This window comes from Eupeodes corollae, chromosome 1 (genome assembly GCF_945859685.1).
Source record: "Eupeodes corollae chromosome 1, idEupCoro1.1, whole genome shotgun sequence".
NCBI lineage: Eukaryota > Metazoa > Arthropoda > Insecta > Diptera > Syrphidae > Eupeodes > Eupeodes corollae.
Genome location: NC_079147.1, coordinates 25098124 through 25120870, shown reverse-complemented (window position 1 = coordinate 25120870; position 22747 = coordinate 25098124). Strand labels below are relative to the sequence as shown.

Genomic DNA, 22747 nt, shown 5'->3' with positions numbered 1-22747 from the left:
TCTTTAAACAACCCTCAACGTTGGATTTACTAATCTTATTTTTTTTTTCCTGAGTAGCGAATCGAGGCGCTTCTTTAACAAAATACCTCCACCGATGGACTCGCTACGTAAAATCTATCAACTTTTCGGATGCATGGATTCTATACTTTTTGCATTTCTGCAAAGGGAGGCCGGAATGTTGACGTCAAGTAGCAGTTCATAATATTCAAACGATTATTTGAACTCAATTATTTAAAAAAAAATATTGCATGCCTTTAGGCGTTACTATTAAACGTAACGTAAATTAAGTTGTTTATTTTAATAATAATGAAGTTGAGAATATTATAAGACATACAATCTCTATTCTTAATCTCACCTTTATATAAACTAAGTTTATAGTTTTCACCACCGAGATAGTCGGTTTGACTAAGGCACATTCGTGTCTTAAAAAATTATTGTAATTCACTTCGATTGTAACATTATTAGAGACAAGACGTAAAAATAAGAATTAAACACTAAAGGTATACAAAAAAAACTGTTCTCTTTTTTTTCTTTTCAATTGCGTTGTGGTACTGCAAGAAATTTTAAACTTTTTTTCAGCTAAGACATATTTTTGCTCTGGGATTCATATTAAGAAGAATCCCCCCAACAGAGAGAAATGAATCAACAATAATATTCGAAACTCGATAAACATAGATTCAACACCGTGATATTGGGCTTCATTCCCAGACCATTGTAGTGCACAAATGTGGTTGCAAGGGACTTAAACACATATTCCTTTGGCTATTGAATTGTAATTTATTTGTAATTTTAGGCAACAAAATTCGATAATACAGGGTGGGGCGTGGCTACTTCCTTATCTTAATTTCTCGCAACTGAGCGGTTTATAATAGTAGAGCGTGTGTTTATGGCTTGTTCGAAAGCACCTTATCTAAGGTTTTTTTTTCAGCCGTGTTCGATCATCGCAATTCAGCGTGATTTCAGAAACAATTTCAATATTGCACGTGCAGGTCGTGTGAGTGTTCGGAAATCGATTTGTTTGTGTGTGGAGACGTTCATGGATACTGGTAGTGTGCAGAAGAAACACAATGGACCTTCCAGAACCGTCAGGACGCCAGAAAACACCGAAAGGGTCAGGGTGGCGATTTTAAAATCCCCTAGGCGATCTGCACACAAACATTCGGCTGCTTTAGGGATTTCTCGTCACATAGTGGAACGAATTCTTCATAAGGAACTTAATTTTCACCCATACAAATTGGCAGTGGTGCAACAACTTAATCCACGTGATTATGTTGTGCGAAAAAATGCATGTGAAGCCTTCCTCGAAAACTTACCTCAGGACGCCCTTGTTTTCTTTTGTGACGAGGCACATTTCCATATTTCAGGATATGTGAACAAACAAAACATGCGATATTGGAGCCCCACTAACCAGAGAGAACTTTATGAGCAGCCTCTGCAAACAGAACGTGTGACTGTTTGGTGTGCAATATCCACAATCGGGCAATCGGCATTATTGGCCCATGGTTACAGTTACGGTCAATTCTGAATGTTATGTCAAAATGATTGTACATTTTTTTCTGCCCAAACTGGAAGAAATGAATGCAGGAGAAGTGTGATTTCAACAGGATGGCGCCACAGCTCACACGGCAAGAAGGTCAATGAATATTTTGCGTGAACACTTTCCCGAACGGCTCATCTCTCTTAAAGGTGATCTTCAGTGGCCAGTACGATCACCAGATTTAGCCCCATGTGATTTTTTCCTGTGGAGCTACCTTAAATCATTGGTATACAGTATACACTGACCGCCCAAAGACCCTTCGTCATCTTAAAAATAATATTCGTGCTGCTTTCGCCAACATAAGCACAGATATGCTGGAAAAGTGGAAAAGTGGAAAACAATTTCAAATTCCGACTCTCTCAGTGCATTTATGAGAACGGTGGCAACCTTGGAGATGTCGTTTTTAAAACCAAATAAAATAAAACTTTAAATGTACTTCTACACAGGACAAATAATTGAATCAATATTGCCAATACTTTTTGTGTTATGATTTTTTAAAATATAAGGAAGTAACCACGCCCTACCCGGTACTTTTCGTTGATCCAAAACTTTCCTTCGTCGAAAAAGCTTTTCCGTTTTTCAAAATAATTCTGAATTTTACTTCTATTAACTTCCTCGTTTTCAAAAAATATTCTTCAAAACAATTCAATTTTTTATAAATTATTTTACAACAGCTTTAAGAAAAGTTTTGTTGCTATTAACTGTCCAATTCCATTGAAGGTTATCTACGATCTCAATCAATTCAAAACCGCGTTAATCCTAAAATTCAAAATTAGTGTTATTTCGTTAAAGCCAAAAAAATATGTTCATTGTCTCTCCTACGTTGGGCGCCAATTTGTTGCACTTTTCCGCGACAAACCGAACAATTATAGATATTAATTATTAAATTATAAATTAAGAAAAATAAAACGACGAGAAACCGAAACGCGACCGGCACACGAGAGGATATACGATTGATGAATTGGTTATCAGACGAATGTCAAACAAAGGAAACGAGGATAAGGTGCGTTCGAATTCGAAGTGCAACAGGTACCACTAAACGAAATGGTTTTTAATTACCGCAGGGGTGTAAGACCTGAAAAGTAAAAAGGGCGCCAGCAATTTTTTTTGTATGAAAACTTAAGGAAATTGCAAACCTTCGGAGCGGAACCGACCGACGGTGAAAACACTTTTAAATAATGAGAATAAATTTATATTCCCGAAATGGGAATTTAATTTAATTAATTATTGGTTTGAAAACTGGTTTGCTTGGGAAACCTTTTAAATAGGAGTAAAACCCAAGTTCTTTCAAAGAACAAGAAAAAAACATTGGAAATTTTGAAATAAACGAAAAATGGACCGCTATTGCTTTTTCCCGAACGGACTAAAGAAAATTTTAATGGGTCATGCGTCTCGTAATTTCAAGAAATATTTAACGGAACACAAGTCAACCGATTTCTTATCTCTCTAGTATAATTCAAAACGGTTTTAATGTAAAATCACTATACTTAGCTTCTTTTTCTCTGCCAACTATACCCCCTTGATTTCTTTTCCCTTTTTTTTCCACCTTTCCTTCCTCCATTTACACTTCCTACTTATTTTCTTCTCGTTTTTTTTCTTTTCTCTCACAAAATTTCTTGACTTTCATTTTTGTCCACTTATAGCTCTCAAAATAAAATTCTTACACTTTGCTCCTTTTCTCTCTAATTTACTTTCTCTCTTCCAAAATATGATCTTGGTTTTTTTGTTATTCGTAAAGAAGTGATCTTTCCAGGGTTTTTTCTATCCAAAATTCCAAACCTCTTCTTAACTCATCCCCCAATGCTTTCGGTCAATCGGAACGCGCGGAAATCGATGACGTCATAATTCAGCATCATACAGCTTTTTTGCTGAAGTGAGCCGACGCTCTTGAAATCCAGCCGTCCTACCTACTCACACATAACTCCCAGGCTTATGCACAGTCATCGTTGAATTCGCCCACCGCTGGTGTCACTTCCAGGGGCGGCAAACTCAATGAGCGTGTTCACCCATTTTCCCACTATTTCTCTCGAGAAAGCCCTGCAGATAGTTAAAGGCTGAATCACAAAGACGCTTCAGCTTCGGCTTCACCTGACGTTTACGAGTTCAGCCATAGGAATTCAATGCATGCTATCACAATGGAGCTTCGACCTCATGTTTCCTTTGACAATCGTAAGTAAAAGAACGTAATGTAACGTAATGTGACACCAAACGGAAGCTCTAGTTCAATTATCTGAACATTTGCTTTGTCTGACAGCTCAACAGCTGTAAACAAATGTCAACAAACAAAATATTGGCCCTTTGAAGGGATGAAATAATATAAATGTCATTCAAAGCAAGCTCGAAGCAGGCCCGCCGCCGCCGTAACGCAGACGAAGCCGAAGCTGAAGAGTGTTTGTGATCCAGCCATAAATACCTGGATTCAAGAATTCTACTTCGAATTTGACTACATTAGTCCCTTCCGAATCTAGGATACAATAATATAACGAACAAATCGAGAAGGAAGCGAAAATGATGGAAGAACCTTGATTAAAAAATATGTGTATAATTTCAAAGGAAAAGTTGGCAGTTATATTTTTATACGCGATTACAAAAAAAAATAGAACTACGTCGTCGGTGGGCTTGTGTTAGATTGTTCCATTTTGTACAATGGCTAGAAATAAAAATTATAGGTTTAGAATATTTATGTTGGGCTCTCGGCCATTCTCAAAATGAGTTACATCTAGCGTCCGGGGCCAACTGTCACCCACGCTCTCTCTCTGCTGGATCAGACCGACCGTCTGTCCGTCACAATCCGTTGGAAATGTGTCTACTTTTTGACACTAAAGTTAACAATTTCCTAAGGCTGGACCTGGTTACCATCACTACAGAGGAATCCATCAGGCCAAATATGGTAATCGGTTCGAAAGGAGACCAAACAAGAAAAGGAAACAAAAAAAAAAAAACAATACTTCACTGTGGGACCTCCGACTTAATCGTTTTCTGAAAATTTATTGAAAGGTTTCAGATCTTTAGTGTACCAAGTGCCACGATCTTTACCATTGTGATCCTCTAGGACATAGGTCCAGGGAGACAATCGTTTTCTGATTCTAAATGGCCCGACACACTTCGGTGCCAACTTGGCTCCGTAATAACTCTTATTAACTAATTTATTTTCAAAATTGTTTATTTATTTTTTTTATTAGCTTTCGACAATTTTCAAAACAAAGTCTTGTTTTCAAATACAAAATTCTCTTTGCATATTACTGAAAAGTTTTTCAAAATCGTAAATATAATTTACAATGTGTAATGATTGTTTGGTGAAACAAAAAGAACAAATTCTTTGCAACAAAACAAAACTTTTCACTTTTCAAAAAAGACTGCACTTTGCAAATTTGTGTTTGGTAAAACGTTATTCGCAAAGTAAAACTGTAAAAAAGTTGCAAAGTGAAAAGTGTTTGGTGAAAAAGGCTTCATGAAATACGAATAGAATGGCAGACTAGCCCAAACTTTAGGAAAACGACAGAAATGGTAAGAAACGAAAATACCTTACGTATTTATAGCTTTTTCAATAGAGCTTACAAAACGAGTGCAACTGAGTACGCCTGTACGAACTGACTACGACATAATTTTTACGAATCACCAAAAATACTCACTGCCTTTAGGACATTATATTGCTTTCTGCCTTGATTTTTGGTAAAATTTTGTTTGTCGATTTTATCAGTTAAGACCGCAAGCTTACCACATTCCCACATCTTTTTTCATGCTCTTTCCAGTCTCTTAATAAAAGAATTAGTGTTCAAAAAGGCTTTACAACTAAAACTGTCCACAGTGAATTTTATTGAGATAGACATTTACATAGGACTGTCATGCCACAGGTCTTGGTTTCAATCAAGGGTACTGCCTCTTGCGAGGAATTGACAGATCCTTCAAGAGTTGTTCTCCTCATGTAAAGTGGTTTTTCTACATAGCCGTTTGGATGCGGCAACAAAATTGTAGGTTCCCTTGATCCCTGACATGACTTAATTCCCTACTGTTGCGTCACTTAATTTAATTTTATTTACAAATTCGTAAAAGGAAACGAATTTTGAAAAATAATAATAAATAAAGTAAAAACCGTTAAACACTTATAAAAAATATCGAAAATAAAATTTACTTCCTTACTTTGCAGGATTTCAAAAAACCAAAAAAACACGTTATCTGCTTCCAAGTACAAAAACGTACCTGTTTCCCACTTATACTGGTATTAACCTCATTTTAAAGCAACTCGTTATAATAATAACAATAATAATAATTGTTTTTTTGAAAGGGAAGAAAACTGGTTTCGATATTTTGGGGGCTTGTTCGCTGAGAACTTGGTTTGCATTTCACCAACATTAATTATTTGGCAATGGAAAAAAACTTAAACAATCAACTCAAATTTCATATAAAATTTTATTTATAACTCATTTCAAGTTGTATACAAATCCAAGTCCAAATTTAAATCGTTCGTTATTCATTGGCATGGCTTTGCGTTTTGACAGTAATGGTCGGGGATAACGTTGTACCGTTCTGAAAATAAAAAAGAAAATGTTAATAAGTGTTCATCTTGTTTAACAGACCAACAATGAAGGATTCGATAGTTTTTAAGTAATCAATGAAAATACTTACGTATAGGAGCTGATCTGCAGTTTTCTTGATTCAGCACACAGGTGTTGCTAAATCTCCTGATGCAACTGTTATTAGAGGCGCAAACGGGCTGCCAAATCGCTGGGCAAATTGTTGTGCAGCGACTATACCGAAGAACGTCACTTCCAGATTCGACATTTTCCATCAATGGTTGTGCCCTGGCAGGAAGCATGAACATACCAGCGAGCAAAAGGGAAACGAAGATGGTTTTCATGTTTTAAGAGTTTTTCTGTTGAGGTTTTGAAAGGCTCAAATTGAACAATCAACTGATAATGAAATGAGGATAGTTGGTTGAATTTATACATCTTCGAATTTAAAAGTCGACGAATAATGGTGACTCAACTTTTCTTTATTTGGTTAGGGGCAAGGAACTTTTAAAAAATGTTTGTTTTTTTTTTAATCATGAAATTGGTACTCATTGAATTTTGTTCTAATTCCGGCCTTAAGGTTCTTATTTGTTTTAAATTTGTAATTAAAAGAAGTTGAAAATAAATGTAGGATAGCGTTGAAGCACATACGTAAAGAATGGAACATTATTATAATGAAAAATATATTTTTTTAGCCGTTGCCAAGGGTAAGCGTTCAAAAATGAAAGAAACTAAAAAAAATTGTCAAAAATAGCAAATAAAAGTAGACAAACAAGAACCTTCAGACCACTTTCTTATTTTGGAAGATTCATCTTCGGTTTCAAGAAATATTGAGCCCTGAAAAGCATTTCTTGGAGTGAAAAAATAAAATTTTCAAACTAGCCCGAAAACAAGAATGCATTAAGCTCTCTTTTGTTCTCGTTATTTATAAATGATTATGATTTTCGCTGAATACGCATAATAATTCAATATATTTAGACACAGGACTTCCAAAACTTCTAATAAGCACGCTTAAATCTCAAGGTGATTACATCATCGAAGTCTGCAGTAACCATCAGAACATACGATTTGCGAAAAAAGCTTTTTTATGAATTGAGAAACAAGGACTAGTGGTTTTCAAGATGTCAATCTATTGCGTCAGATTGGATGATGATTTGAGCAATTTATAGCATCAAAGAGAAAAATGAGCACACAATAGAATAATTTATAGTCCGCTGAACTATAATCTTGCAGGGATATTAATAATTTTTAAAGCAAGATGCAATTTAAAATAAAAAGATGATTGTCTACAGTTCATTGGAAGGTAGGTGTCCAATATTCAAAAAGTAGGCTAATCTTCTTCTCCCTTAAGTTGTTATCGACCGAAACGTTTTGCCCGTATAACGAATAACGGAACGTTAGCCAACACAAAAGCCGATTATAAATTACGAAAAAGTGTCCTTGGTTTTTAGTCATGTTTTTTTTTTCTCAAGCAGCAGACCCAAAAGAATATTCAAACAATTAAAGTACGACTTTCGTAGCAATAGGTCCACAAGTGATTCTAATGGTTCATGCCACTAAACAGTGTAACAAACTTTTACATCGTTTTTGAGAAAGTAACATTATTGGAGGCATTCACTAAGCTAGTGACTACGTGGTGAAATAATTCTGATTAGCTATGTATGCATATGAAACTACCTAGTGCAAACATTTCGGCTACAAAGTGTCTGCGTTCAATCTCAGACAGATAGGGTAACCGGATACCTTTTTGTTAGTGTTTTACGTGTAAAACAACAGCTAATCAAAAACAGCTGAGATGTCAAAAAAGGAATCCAAAGGTTTTCAAGAATGGTTGGGGTATGTAGGAATCTGAGAGAACAGCTGATTCAAAACATGGTTGAATTTTTAGAAACTTGAAAATTGATTTCAGCTTTTTGTATTTGTTGGTGAACAAAAAGATACAAAATTTTAGTTGAAGTTGTATTTGAGGAAGTTCTGTACATAATAGACGATGAAGAAGCTATTTGCCTCCGAATTTTAGATTTTAGAACGTAATTATGATCTTATGATTACAGATTAAGGTCTCATTTATTAAATTGTTAGGCACCTATCAATTCATCATCGTCTGATGAATCAGTTAAATTATCCGTTAAATGTTTTATCTTACAACAATTTTGACTTCGAAGCTTAAATGTTTCTCTGCTCTTTGTGAACAGCTTAAAGTTTTTTTTTATTTTTTGATAGCTATCTCAATACAACTATCCAACTTATTTAACAAGGTATCTAAAAATCCACCTATCCAACACGAGATTGAACGCAGCCAGTTAGTGGGCACTGATTTTGACATTTAGCAAACATCTGCTCGGTAAAGACACAAACATTCAAATACTCAAATTGAAATTAATCGTTTAGTATTTAAATATAAAATCATGCATATTACATCTTATACTTGATTGTATTGAATTTAAAACCAAAAAATATTATTTTAAGATCTCAAAACAAAAATATTTCTTATTTTAATATGACAATTCTGGATTGACTAACTATTTTGTGAAATTTTGCATTTACAAAGCGTGTAGAATTTTGACTTACTAGCCACAAGCTAAGATTGCACTGATTTTTCTAAAACATTTGATAAAGTCTGGCTTCTACCGGTAATGAGTGTTTTCAGTGGCGATGAACCCTTTGTTCAATACAATACATTTTGACAGTACGCTATTATAGGACCCTCTTATAAATAAAATGAACCCTATTATGAGAAGATTAGTTAATAAAGCTCAACAAATTTTTTCCTTTGTTTATGCATGTTTAAACTTTTTATCGCATAAATTACTTATTCGACTTTCTATGATCCTTAAGTTTCGGTTCAGCTTTTATAAAAAAATGTTTTCTTCAGAGTTTTGAAATATATTCCATCAAACAACCCCCCTTCATTATAGAGGGTTAAACTCTGCGTCAATTTAATTTAAATTTAATGCTTATAAGCCGTTAAATACATTTTCGGTTACTCATTTTTCTGTACGCAAATCACCTGTGTTCCAAAACCTGTTACCCTCATATTAACCTCAATTAAAAATCAAACCTAATAATAACAATAATAATAATAAAATTGCATAATTATTTCAGGAAGAAAGTATTTCTAAAAAGGTACATTACTTCCTTCAAAAGGAAAGAAACTGGTTTAGATATTTTTGGGGGCATGTTCCGGTTCAGTGAAAACTTGGTTTACATGCTGACCAAAAATAATAATTCGGAATGGAAAAAAACGGACACAATTAACTCAAATATCATTTCAAACTTTATTAATAATCAATTAACATTGTATACAAATCCCTGTCCAAATTTATACCATTAGTTGAGACACGGCTTTGGGTTTTTGCAGTAATGGTCGGGGATAACACTGTAACGCTCTGAAATTAAAAAAGCAATAAATGTTAGTAAATTCACTCCCCAAAAAAATTAAGGATTCGATAGCTTTTAAGATCGATATAAAAATACTCACGTAATGGAGCTGCTCTGCAGTTTTCCCGCTCCAGCACACAGGCGCTGCTAAATGTTTTGATGCAACTGTTATTAGAGGCACAAACTGGCCGCCAAAGCTCTGGACAAGGATTTGAGCACCGACTGCCATATCTAAGAGCGTCACTCTTAGAATCACCTTTTTCGATCAATGGTTGTGCCCTGGCAGGAAGCAAGAACATACCGGCGAGCAAAAGGGCAACGAAGATGGTTTTCATGTTTTAAGAGTTTTTGGGTTTTTCTGTTGAGGTTTTGAAAGGCTCAGATGGAATTGAAAACTGATAATGAAATGAAGAAAGTCAGTTGAATTTATACATCTTTGGATTTTAAAATCGAGAAATGGTGACTTAACTTTTCTGTTTTAGTTTATGGGCAATGAACTTGGAAATTGGTTTGTTTTGTAATCATTAAATTGCAGTTCGTATTCTAATTACAGCTTTAAAATTGTTTTTGTGTGTTTAAATGTGTAATTTGAATGAGTCCAAATTAAATGTGTAACTATGGTGGAAACGTGCTCAAATAAAGAATGGCATATTATGTTTATATTATATGGCTAAAGTGGCTTCATAAAAACGGCACAATTTTGTACAAATTTAGTTTAGTCTATATTCAAGTAAACTTTCATAATGAGTCCTATAGTGAATTTTGAATTGACTGTTCGAAAAATAGATTTGTTCAGAATATCTCTGAATATGGAAACATACATATATCTGTTATGGAAACCTTCAGTTTTTCTTGAACATAGAAAAAGACAACATGAGTGAGGTGTTGCAATTTTCTAGTAAATGTATGGCCACAGAGTGTCGAGCTACGACTTTTTTTCCTTCTCCAATCGATTTATTTGAAAAATGAAGTATCTAATCCTATAGTATTAACTAGATGTCTAAACCACCCCATTGACCTTAAAAGTGCAATACTTTGGAATTTCACCCGTGATTAAACTTGCACCAATGTAAGCATTTTCAGAAAAGTATATTTTTTAAAAGTTGATTGATTTGAAAAAAAAGTGTTAATAATAAACAATTTCGTCGAAAAACTTGCAAAAATTAAGTGACATTTTAAGCTGCTATATGTTTTAATTTCGCCGGAATTCAATGCTCATGAATGCGGGGAATCTTTCAAACAAGCATTTTTGATCATGTGAACTCATCGAGTTAACCGATCAAAGATGAATTTTTTCTAATTTGTCTGAAATGAAGGAATTTTGTTTTTAAATTTTTTCAAATGAAATATGAGACACAATATGAGTGAATTAAATTTATATTTAAATGCTGAACGAAAGGGCCTTTTTTTTATTAGTCAACTTCATTCTTTTAACGGTAATTTTGACCAAGGCAACTTGTAAGTTTTTCAAGTGCCATACATTTCAAATTCACCACTTTACTTCACAAACTTCTTGTCTAAGTTCATACGTCAAAAGCTACGAAAAATATTATTGTCTACAAAACCCTCCTCAGGAAGTGACAAGTCTATCACGATTTGTATTTTGTACCGAAAGAAATTTTACTTATTTTATTTCGAAATTTACAATGAACCCTTTCACAGAAAAGATTAAAGATTTATTGACGTTGTAAGGAAAATAAATAAATCATAGAGTAATAAAGTTCAGCTTTCAATTGAATAAAAACACATGATAAACTGTAATTTTGACAGAAGTAGACTTGACTTTCTAACTTTCCAGTCAACTTTCCATTACAGTTGCATAAATTGGAAGGTAATTTTTTGGCAGCTGGCCAATCAGTTATTAGAAACTTGCCTTCTTTTAAGTCCCTTCTGTCTTCTGAACTTACCCATGCAATCGTTAAGTACATATGTATACATTCAAATATAAATCATTTATATTACATCTTATATGTAATTTTATTGAATTTAAAACAAGCTTCAAAGTGTAATCTTGCATTTACAAAACTAGTTGAATTTTGGCTACGAAGTCACTAGCTTAATAAATGCGCACATTGCTGTTGATATTTCAAAGACATCTAATAAAGCCTGGATCTCTTATCGAAAATGGGTGCTTTATGTGGCGATAAACCCTTTCTTCAATGCCTTCTATATTCAAGAATGAAACCCTCTTTTAAGGGAAGTTTTTTAAACTCTACTGATTTTCTTTTTGTTTATGCATGTTGAAACTTTTTATCGCATAGTTTATTTATTAGACTTTCTATGATCCTTAAGAGTTTCGGTTCAGCTTCAATGTTTTCAACAATGTTTTCTTCAAGATTTTGTAACCGAATGGGCTGTGTTTAGACAATTAAAAATTATTATTTTTATTACATGCAAATAAAAGAATATCAAAATAAAAGTAAACAAAACAAACGAAAAAAAAAAACACCACCAACTAGGACAAGACCGACGACGACGACTCAACTGCTACTGCAGTTGTTTATACACATAACGAAATAGTACAACAATGCTAACTCGCTCCCCCTCTACAGGGATAAGCTGAGTGACAAAACTTCTCCTTCTGGTCAGAAAAATTATGGCTGACATACGAATCACAAATTGAGTGATTGTCAGCAAGTTACCGTAGTGTGAGAATGTTTAGAGGGAATGTTGCGAAGGTGGAGAAACTCACCTCTGTTGCGTGAAACAATTAGGATGTGATCGGTGTCATGACATTTATGAATCCGATTCGCATCCAAAAGACGTTTGCAACAAGTGCGTAAATCACACCCACCAATGTTCACACCCACATAAAAAGATTAATAATTGCGTTATAACATTAATGTAATAATTGCGTAATCTAGTGGGTGTGAAACGAGACAAAGGCTGGAAAATCCTGGTTAGGTAGTGTTAGTGAGATAGGTAGAGCTAGGGTTCTTGAGCAAATGCCGTCGGCAAGTACCTTCTTTTCAAAATTATCTACCCTTGAATAAGGAATCTTAGAAGAATTTGAAGAAGGTACCGCCAACCGACCGCTCAAGGAACCTAGTTCGAGAATTATCTCAATTCGTAAGTAGGTTTTCAATAAGGCAAATATGTTATAAATCAGTTTTTTTTATAGTTTTTTTTTGTTAAGATATAACCGCCAGCGCTGATTTTGGTCACATCGAGATAAGATGTACATTCTTATAATATAAAACTTTAAAGAAAGATATATTTTTATATGTATATACATATATATATATACGTCTACAAATTGGTTACTGAGGTAAGCTTCAATTAAATACATTTCAAGTGAAAATAGACAATTAAAAAGCATTTTTTTTGTGCATTTAGGCCGTAAAAAAATTCTCTTTTCACGGCCTCAAATCTGTGTTTTTAAAGGAAACAGAAACAGGAAATTAATGTGCGGGAAATCCCAAAAAAAAAACCCTAAAATCGTCTCGCCAATTAACGCCAAACAAAGGAAAACCAAAGAGTCATCATACATACATATATACAATTATAAAAGTGTTTTTTTTTTACTTTTTTTAAATTCAAAAATTTAAACAACTTTAATCTTTTTATTGTTCAATTTAAATTTTTTTGTACAGTGATAATTTAACAATTTTTTTTGTTTAACATTCAAATTGAAAAAGTAATTTTGATAAAGTAAGAAAGTGGTGTATATACATACCTACCTTATACGTATATATATATATATATTCATATACATATATATATATAAGTGTAGATCATAGTGCAAATTATATTTCTTTTGGGTGAAATGGTAATATTTATATATTTTTTCAAATAAAAATACAAAAAATAAGGCGTACTAAAGATCGCCACATCGAACCACGATTCATCGAGGGAGTGGCCACTACATCGATATTTTGGGGTGAGTGATATTTTTGGTAACTAGTCGCATTGAGACAATTTTAAATATAAATACTGCCCATTACTTCCGTAGAATATAATAGTGCAGTCTACAAAAATATACCCTACATTTTCCTTACTAAAGCTTTCAAATTTTACTTAAATCTTTTTTTACTTTCAAATTTTAATTATTTTAAAAAGTTAATTTTAAATGTGAGAAATTTGTTTATATAAAAATGAAATTGTTAATAAAATTTGTCAGACATTAGATAAAAAAATATGAATCTCTAGATTTTTTAATTAGAAAGGGGAAGAGGAGGTGATGAGGAAACCGAGGTAGAAGGGCGGAGGAAGAGGAACGTTGTTTTTTAAAGGGGTTGTTTAGCGAATAAACAACCAGGTAGGGTGGGTAAAGATTATCTCGCGCATCATTACCAGCTAGATGCTAAGCCTGGCATATTTTTTTTGATAACGAGGAGGCCAAAGGATCCACTCCTGAGCTAGCGAGGGATATTTTGTGTGCCAGCAATGACCTCAACAGAGAATAAACTCGTTACAATTTTGGATCCTAATTCAGATTATTCCATCAAGCAAGCCCCCTCAATTTCAGAGGGTTAAACTCTGCGTCCATTCAATTCAAATTTAAATTTAAAATTTTTCTTAAAATACCAATAACTCTATTTTTTTATAAAAACATTTTTGTCACTTATTGTTTTTATTTGGATTCTAAGAAATAAAATGTTTAATCTAATCTAAATCTAAAAATCTAATTATAATGTAAGCCCGTTAGTGTACTCCAAAACCAAACGAATAATAACAACAATAATAATAAAATTGCATAATAATTTCAGGAAAAAATATCTCTCAAAAGACATATTGTTTTCCTGAAAACCGAAGAAACTTGTTCCGATATTTTTGGTAGCATGTTTGGGTTCAATGAGAACTTGGTATACATGCTGACCAAGAATAATAATTCGGAATGGAAAAAACTGATACAATTAACTCAAATTTCATTTCAACTTTATTAATAATCATTTCACATTGTATAAAAATCCAGGTCCAAGTTTAAACCATTAGTTGAGACATGGCTTTGCATTCTGGCAGTAATGGTCGGGAATTACGTTGTACCGCTCTGAAAAGTAAATGTTAATTAATTTCCCCGTTTTTGACACTCCAAAAACTAAGAATACTTACGTAAAGGAGCTGCTCTGCAGTTTTCGCGCTCCAGCACACAGGCGCTGCTAAATGTTTTGATGCAACTGTTATTAGATGCACAAACTGGCCGCCAAAGCTCTGGACAAGGATTTGAGCACCGACTGCCATATCGAAGAGCGTCACTCTTAGAATCACCTTTTTCGATCAATGGTTGTGCCCTGGCAGGAAGGAAGAACATGCCAGCGAGCAAAAGGGCAATGAAGATGGTTTTCATGTTTTAAGAAATTTGGGATTTTCTTTTGAGGTTTTGAAAGGCTCAGATGGAACTGACAACTGATAATGAAATGAAGAAAGTCAGTTGAATTTATACATCTTTGGATTTTAAAATCGAACAATGGTGACTCAACTTTTCTTCGTTTCGTTAAGGGCAAGGAACTTTTGACCACTCCGAAAATTGGTTTGTTTTTTGTAATCATTATATTGTGTTATAATTTCAACTTTAAAATGTTTTTTGTGTTTTAAATATATATTTGTATAATTTAAAGAAATTCAAAATACACGTTGACTATCATTAAAAAACATGCGCTCGTAAAGAATGGAATATTATGAAACCAAAGTATTTTTAAAAAGGAAAAATATCCGGTGCAAATGTGTTACAATTAGTTGAGTCTAAATCCCATTAAGTTTTCTTCATCAAACTTATAATAATTGTTGTAATAGTGAACTTTTGAGACATAAAGAAATCTGGTCTATTAGATCTAAATTGAAGAGGTTTCTTCCTCATCCGAGGTTAAAGTGAAACACTACACTTTCATTTGGAGCCACGGTGGTTTTCCTACCGAAAGTTTTGTATGTAGCTAGATTACAATGAGAGGAGGTGCTCCATCTTTTTGAAACCGGACATTTGACGGGTTGATTTGTCTTCTTCTTCGCAATTTTGATTACATTTTTTTTCCCCAAAAACTAATCTTGCTACCAAGTCTATACTATGTATACTATTTTTACAAGTATAAAAATGTTGGTGAGATCTTCCACACTCTGATATATATTATTTAGTGTGATCAAACCAGAACTTTGGACCAGGGACAGCTCGTAAAAAAAATAAAGACTGCGTGAGCTTTCAAAGTTTACAGTGAATTCCCATCTGCCAGTTCATTCAGGTGCGGTGGTTAGTCCGTCCGCTCATTACTTTAAGTCTTGGTATGCAATATATTTTTCGATCTACACTATACAACCGGCTCTGTGGGGACAAGGATAACCCCAATCCGGCGAACCTAGCCGGAATTTTGGCACACGCTTCAAATTTATCAAAATTCTCCGTTTTATCAGCAAATTGGCAGCAATGTTAATCGTTATTGTTTCTCTTTGAAGGCTCTTGCTGTTAACTGTATCAGCTTGTGCAGACCATCTTGTTTTAGAAAGGCTTTATAAGAACTCTATGTGAACCTAAACATACGTTCATTCGTAAAAGCAGAAAAAAAGTTGTATGTTTCTTGAAACTTGTTGCTTCCTGCACACAACCAGCCGCATGAAGGCCTACTAAGTTAAGAGAATGTGTTGCACAAGGTAGAAAGGTAGCAAGTTCCCACTTTTCCTTTAATCTTGCTTGCAAACCAGAATATTTTCATCATCACGATTTTCCAGAAATGTCAAGATTGTGTCAGCCAAAAATTCAGATTCATTTTCTTGAATAGGTATACAATTTAAGAACCTTTCGATGGGAACACAATATTTAACATACCGAATTACAAAAATCAACTTGTCGATATGAGAAAGGTCGGGTGTACTGTCAACACTTAGGGAAAAATATTTTGCCGATCTAATTTCACCTAAAATTTTCATAAGACTTGTTTTCCCAATATATCAATGAATTCGTTGCAAATATTCGGGGTTATCGGGAACTTTTTTTCCCATGGATTTGTTCCCATATTCGAAAAATTGGTATCGGGAATTTTAAAATATTGGGACAAAAATTTCCATGGAAAAATACCTTACGTCAACTTTTTTTTCATGGGAAAATCTTGTGTTCTTCTCTCTGAATATCTCCCCGTTATTTAGTTGTCGGAATTGAAAGCGGAGCAAACAATGCAAGCAATTCTCAACAAATTAATAATGAAAATATTAATACAAATTTACCTTTTTAAGGTCGAATTTAACAAATACTCAACAAGTTCACGTTTTAATTAGTTTTATTTACAAAAAACGCTAATCGTTTCACAACAAATCGGTCTAAGGAAGATGTATCAAAATTTTGGAAAGAAGTAGAAAAAGAACTTAACAGTTTGGGCCCACAAACAAAATCTATTTTTGAAAGTAGGTGATAAGTTGATAACCATGATTGTTTTTCTTTAAAAAAAAATAATTAAAAAGTACGTGAGGAAGAAAATGTCTGAAAACAAAAGACAAAAAAAGCAACCGGTGGAGGCCCAAACAAGGAGCATAAATTTAGGGCGTTGGAGGAAACGATAATACGAATTTGTGCCTTAGAAGAATTGGTGGAAGAATGCCCAGATGCTTTAACTTTTGGTCTCCCAGCTGAACATTGAAAACAGAACTTCAATTCCTTGTCCACAAAAAGCCACAAAAAGGCATAACTTGTAACGTCGCTTTGGAACGAGAAATTGAAATCCAAAAAGAACTCTTACATAAGGTTGAAGAGGCAGTTGAGGCTATGAAGAGACCCCAAATCGAAATGGAATTCCATTTCAAGAAAACATACAGGTCCAATGACAAAATTAGTAAGTTTCAGAAGAAGATGTTGGATGAAACCTCTAGGCACAACCTTAAAATGGAAGTGATAAGAATGCAGGAAGTTAAAGCAAATCTCGAGTTCAAAAAACGTTAACACAACAAAAACTTCGTTGTTCTCGTTGTATTTCATCGATTAATAATAAAAATGATATTCTTTCCATTTTTAATTAAGGATTAGGTCTAGGACGAAAACAAACAATTTTTTTTCACTAACAACTGACTATCAAATCATTCCTAAACTATGTTCGAAAATAAATGTATTATTTTCATGTTGGCAAAATTAGTTCCCAAGTAAAAAGAATTCAGTGAAAAATTCAAGATAGTAGGAACATGCTCGCGGAAAGGGAAACATTTCTAGGGAAAATATTTCCCAAGGAATTCCCGATAAGGCAGAATTGCTGATAAATAAGAAGTGTATCACTTTCCCGAGATCTCACATTTTTTTAAATGTTCTGAGATAAATGAATCATCATGGGATAACTTTGTGTTTGTTTATTGAGAGAGTTGAAAAATCAACATGTGTGCAGTACTGTAGAGTAGAACGAGAGGAGAGTTGTTAAAATTTGACATTTCTCGACGTTTCAAGGTCCCTAAAATAAAAACCTAAAGAAGTTATTATTAAAAGTTTTTAAACATTGATTTTCGACTCAAATATCTTTTCAGCAATTTTTTTTTTAAATGAAAGTCATTTTTTTTATAAAAAAAATAAAATCGACAAGAAATAGTGAGCACATTACTTAAAAATTGATGTTCGATTCCCGATATCTCGTGAACAATAGAAGATATTGAATTCAAATTAGTTTTGTTCATCTAATTTGTATTTTTGTATATAAGAAACTAGCAAACCCGGCGAACTCCGTTTTGTCACCAGATAGCTTCGTTTCTTGTAACATTTCGTTTGGGGATTAAAAGATGAAGACAAATTATAGTTTTTTGTTTTATATTTGAAAAGGCACAATTTTATTTCATTTCACAAGAGTAATGAATTCATTTCGATTACAAAAATGAAGTGTTTCTTAGTTGAACTTCTCTAAGTAAAAAATTAAAGAGAACACAAAGTAAATTCTGAATCGAAGCGTTACACTTGTCCGCAAACTATCCGTTTCATTGAAGTGCTCTTTGGAAAATCACATTTTTTGTTTTTTGGTCTGATGTTAACACAAATAAAGCAGATGCTTTCCGAACTAGTGAACACGCAACTTATAGCTGCCCATGTAAAAAACCATGATTTTTTAAATTTATCTCGCAAACACTTGCACTTCTTTTTAGTCATTGCGAACGTTAGGCTTACCGGAAATTGCAACGGTTTGAAGTCAAACGGAAGATCATTCGGATCATTGGTATTCGAGGAATATATACATTTTCACAAGCGTACTTTCCGTTAATAATAGTTGCCTCAATCAAATTCGGCATAAGTCTTTACACCGCAAGTCGAGTACCGTTGCAAAGTCGCAGTTGATTCAAATTACGCAATGTCATAATAACTGAATTCTAATAATTCTCACTAATATTTGGGAAAACACTTTCAGTAAGAGTTAATTGAGAGTCTACAAATCGGCAAAAGTCGTTGGTAAGAGTAATTAGTGCAGTTGTCGGAATGAATTGTCATTGGTGGCCATTCACAGTTTTCAAATGCGCAAATGATGTTGGTCCGTACATTAACCAACAGCAGTCACAAATAAAAACATTCATCATTTTTAGGATGAACACTGAACAGTTACATGCGACATAGCGTATCAGTGGAAAACAAATGTGGCCAATCTGAAACTGAGGTTCCTTGTTTTGCGACGTTGGAATTTCTTTGTTGATCAATTCCAAGTGTAATACTTTGGCATTTCAACGTTCATCAGGGTCCTTGTAAATGGATCTGCTTCACACATTGGAAAGAAGCTAGTCAATGTTGTCGATGGTGGTCTCTCAGCTCGTTGTGCAGCATTAGCCTCAGAGTAGTAAACTCTTTGTCCATTTTCCAAATGCACTGCTAAATGTACAACTAAGAAAGTAAGCTTTGGTTTAGAGTGTAGGGCCCTTGAAACGTCAAAAAATTTAAACTCCACAAATCGGAACTTTTACAGTAGCTTTCTATGGGAAGCTAAACGGAGTTCACAGCTTTTCTGTTGAATTTTGTTGCTGAATTTTGTCTGCTATAAACCTCACGGAGCCCAAGACTTTTCTAACGAATGCAAAACCTTGGAAATCGGTTCGTGCGTTCTGGAGTTATAGCGTCAGGAAGAAAAACCCGACTTATTTTTATATTATAGATAAAAACTAACTAAAATTGGTAAAAATTGGTTTTCGACTAAAAATATTGTTAACAAAAATAGATTTTAAAATCAAACTATTTCACCATATGCTAAATATTGTTGGAAATTTTTAATTTAAAAAAAAAAACACGAACATCTACAAACTTTTAAGCAAGACAAATCGACCGACGTCATGGGAAGTTATCAGTGTGGGTCATATCCTAGCCTCTTTTTAAATTTGTGTTATTAATCTGTGCTGTGATAAAAATGTCCCTCTAAAGTTCCCTAACGACGAAATTTGGAAATGCTAATACATATGTGGCGAACCCTACTTTCTTATTTCTAAACTAAAAATAATTTTGAATAAAGATGACTGGAACCCAGGAACAGAAGCAACCTGATGGCTCATTCAATCCACCACTTCCTCCGCCTATTTCAGCGAATTCTTTTTCCGCCGACACTAATGCTGAAATAGCATCTAATATTGCAATACGCATTCCACCGTTTTGGCATGAAAAACCTCAAATATTGTTTGCACAAATAGAGGCTCAATTTCATCCTATGTACGTGCTATATTACAGGCATCCAGTGAAGAGCTTGCAGCATTGTCTAAACTTGCGGACAAAGTAATGGAAATTGGTGAGTTCTCAAGTACAATCGCACTAACTACTACACAACGTGCTAAAAATGAATTAACCTCTTCATCTGCAACGAATACGTCACTTTCTTTGCAAGAGCAAGTACAACAACTTAGCTTTCAGAGCTTACGAAAATTTCAAGAGGTAGAGACAATTTTGATCACCGTAGCAGTCGGAGTGCACATCGATCAAGTACACCGCGCTCATACTCTCGTGAACGAAATAAAAATGACACCATTTGCTGGTTTCATAAAAAATTTGGTATAAAACCAAAAAATTGTCGTGAGCCATGATCTTTCAAACGTCATCCAAAAAACTAATTAGCGATACGCTGCCCAATGTTCCCACTAAACAATTTTCTCATCGACAGCGGAGCCCATGTCTCGGTTATACCACCTTCATACAAAGACCGATTTTCTCCATCGAAAACAACTTTATTTGTAGCCAACGTTAGCTTCATAAAAACATATGGAGAGAAAAATTTAATCATCAATTTGGGTTTAAGACAAGCATTTAACTGGACTTTTCTAATCGCAGACGTCACACGAGCAATAATAGGAGCTGATTTTATTCGTAAGATTGGACTACTCATCGATCTTAAAGGTAACCGTTTAATTGACAGCACAACTCAACTTAAAGTTAAAGCGAATACAACACCAGTGAACGCCACAGAGGTAACTATAAAATCATTCGTTACTACTCAACCGTTTGCCCATATTTTGGCAGATTTCCAAGAGCTTGTTCATATGAATAGGAATCCGAGTAACACCACAGGAATCACGCCTCACATCGAAACTACAGGTGCACCAGTGTTTGCTCGTCCACGTCGCCTCGATGTAATTGGTCCAGCCCTTTACATATGGTTAAGAAAGCAAAGCATTTGTGGCGATTACCGTGCTTTAAATGCAAATACAAAACCTGATCGATATCCTATACCTATCCAGGATTTTTCCAACATATTGCACGGCCGAAAAGTGCTCTCTAAGATTGATTTGCAAAAAGCTTTCCATCAAATACCTGTCGAACCTTCAGATATTCCGAAGACTGCAATAACAACTCCATTCGGATTAATCGAGTTCCATTTTATGACGAATGGACTCTGCAATGCAGCGCAAACTTTCCAGCGGGACATTCATCAAGTTCTTCGTGGATTCGAATCCTTTACGTTTCCATACATGGCCGATATTTGCGTTGCATCGTTTTCATAAGCAGAGCACGAGAATCATTTGAGGCAAGTGTTGCAACGTTTAAAAGACTTTGGTCTCGCAATCAACCCATCAAAATGCGTTTTTGGACAGCCAGAGCTTGAATTCTTGGGCCATAAAATCAATGATGATGGTATAAAGCCTCTTTCAGTAAGCTAAAAGTTATTCAAGATTCCGCTAAACCTAAATTGGCGAAGGAACTGAAAAGATTCCTAGCCATGCTTAACTTTTACAGGCGTTTCTTGCCACGTGCGATCGACAAACAGATGATACTTCAAGCACTTATTATCGGAAATAAAAAAAAAACGACACATCGATCATCAAGTGGTCAGCTGAAGCCGAGCTTGCTTTTGAGCAATGTAAATCTGGTTTGGTAAAAGCAACACTATTGTCACACCCAGTCATCAAGGCGGAAATATTTCTCAGCACGGACGCTTCTGACTTATCTATTGGTGCTGCTCTGCACCAAGTCGTGGATAATGTACCACTACCCACTAGGATTCTTTTCTAAAAAATTGACAGATTCTCAACAAAAGCAAAGTACGTACGATAGAGAGCTGCTGGCTGTTTATGAAGCTGTGAAACATTTTCGTCATCAAATTGAGAGTCGTCATTTCTACATACAGACTGACCATAAGCCATTAATTTTCGCGTTCAAACAAAAATCGGAAAAAGCATCACCTCGTCGTCTTAGGCAGCTTGACTTTATCGCCCAATTCACCACCGACATCAGGTACATAAAGGGGGAAGATAACTCTGTCGCAGATATGTTGTCCAGAATAACAGAATTTTCAAAATTTTCTATCCTCGATTCTCGTACTATTGCAGATGAACAAACAAAAGACACAAAATTCTTAAATGCTTTAAAAGAAGGTACATTTCCATCTACTTCTTTATTAAGTCTTTTTCCATTGCAGACAGTCAATCACTGCTCTACTGCGATGTATCATCTAACAGAATACGACCTGTTATTACTCCTGTTTTACGAACTCCTGTCATCGAGCATCTCCACAGCCTCTCACATCCAGGCAGAAAAACTGCAACGAAACTCATCCAGGAACGCTTCGCATGGCCCGGGATGCGAAAACCATGTTAACATCGATCTGGTTGGACCTCTGCCAACTTCGCAAGAATGCCGTTATATACTTACATGCGTCGACAGATATTCGAGATGGCCGGAAGCATTTCCCATTGCAGATATGACAGCGGAAACTGTATCGAAGGCATTCATTTCTGGATGGATTTCGCGCTTTGGTGTACCTTTACGAGTTACTACAGATTTAGGACGTTAGTTCGAGAGTAATGTTTTTAAGGAAGTCACCCAATTTTACGGCATAAAACACCTCAAAACTACACCCTATCATCCGCACATCATAGAACGTTGGCATAGATCTCTAAAAGCTGCTTTTCGTTATCACAAAACACAGGACTGGACAAGAGTTTTAGGTATCAGATCTACGTTTAAAGA

General features: G+C 34.6%; 1 protein-coding gene and 1 long non-coding RNA gene across 2 annotated transcripts; one reads left to right on the top strand and one right to left on the bottom strand.

Moving 5' to 3' along the window:
* Nucleotides 1-5928: 5928 nt before the first annotated feature.
* LOC129953689 (uncharacterized) lies at nucleotides 5929-6435 on the bottom strand. Its single transcript, XR_008782571.1, has 2 exons — nucleotides 6164-6435; nucleotides 5929-6064 (listed from the first exon to the last, which is right to left on the bottom strand). It is a non-coding gene; the product is annotated as an uncharacterized LOC129953689 (long non-coding RNA).
* A 13370-nt stretch (nucleotides 6436-19805) lies between these two features.
* Nucleotides 19806-21282, top strand: LOC129953270 (uncharacterized). Its single transcript, XM_056066317.1, has 3 exons — nucleotides 19806-19939; nucleotides 19981-20075; nucleotides 20612-21282. The coding sequence occupies exons 1-3, from the start codon at nucleotides 19806-19808 to the stop codon at nucleotides 21280-21282; spliced, it is 900 nt and encodes a 299-aa protein (XP_055922292.1).
* The last annotated feature ends 1465 nt before the right edge of the window (nucleotides 21283-22747 follow it).

Coding starts and splice junctions, on each gene's coding strand:
- LOC129953270 (XM_056066317.1), top strand. CDS start 19,806: ATGACTGGAACCCAGGAACAGAAGCAACCTGATGGCTCATTCAATCCA. Junction 19,940..19,980: donor ATTGCAATACGCATTCCACC/GTTTTGGCATGA, acceptor TTGCACAAATAG/AGGCTCAATTTCATCCTATG. Junction 20,076..20,611: donor GGACAAAGTAATGGAAATTG/GTGAGTTCTCAA, acceptor TTCTAATCGCAG/ACGTCACACGAGCAATAATA.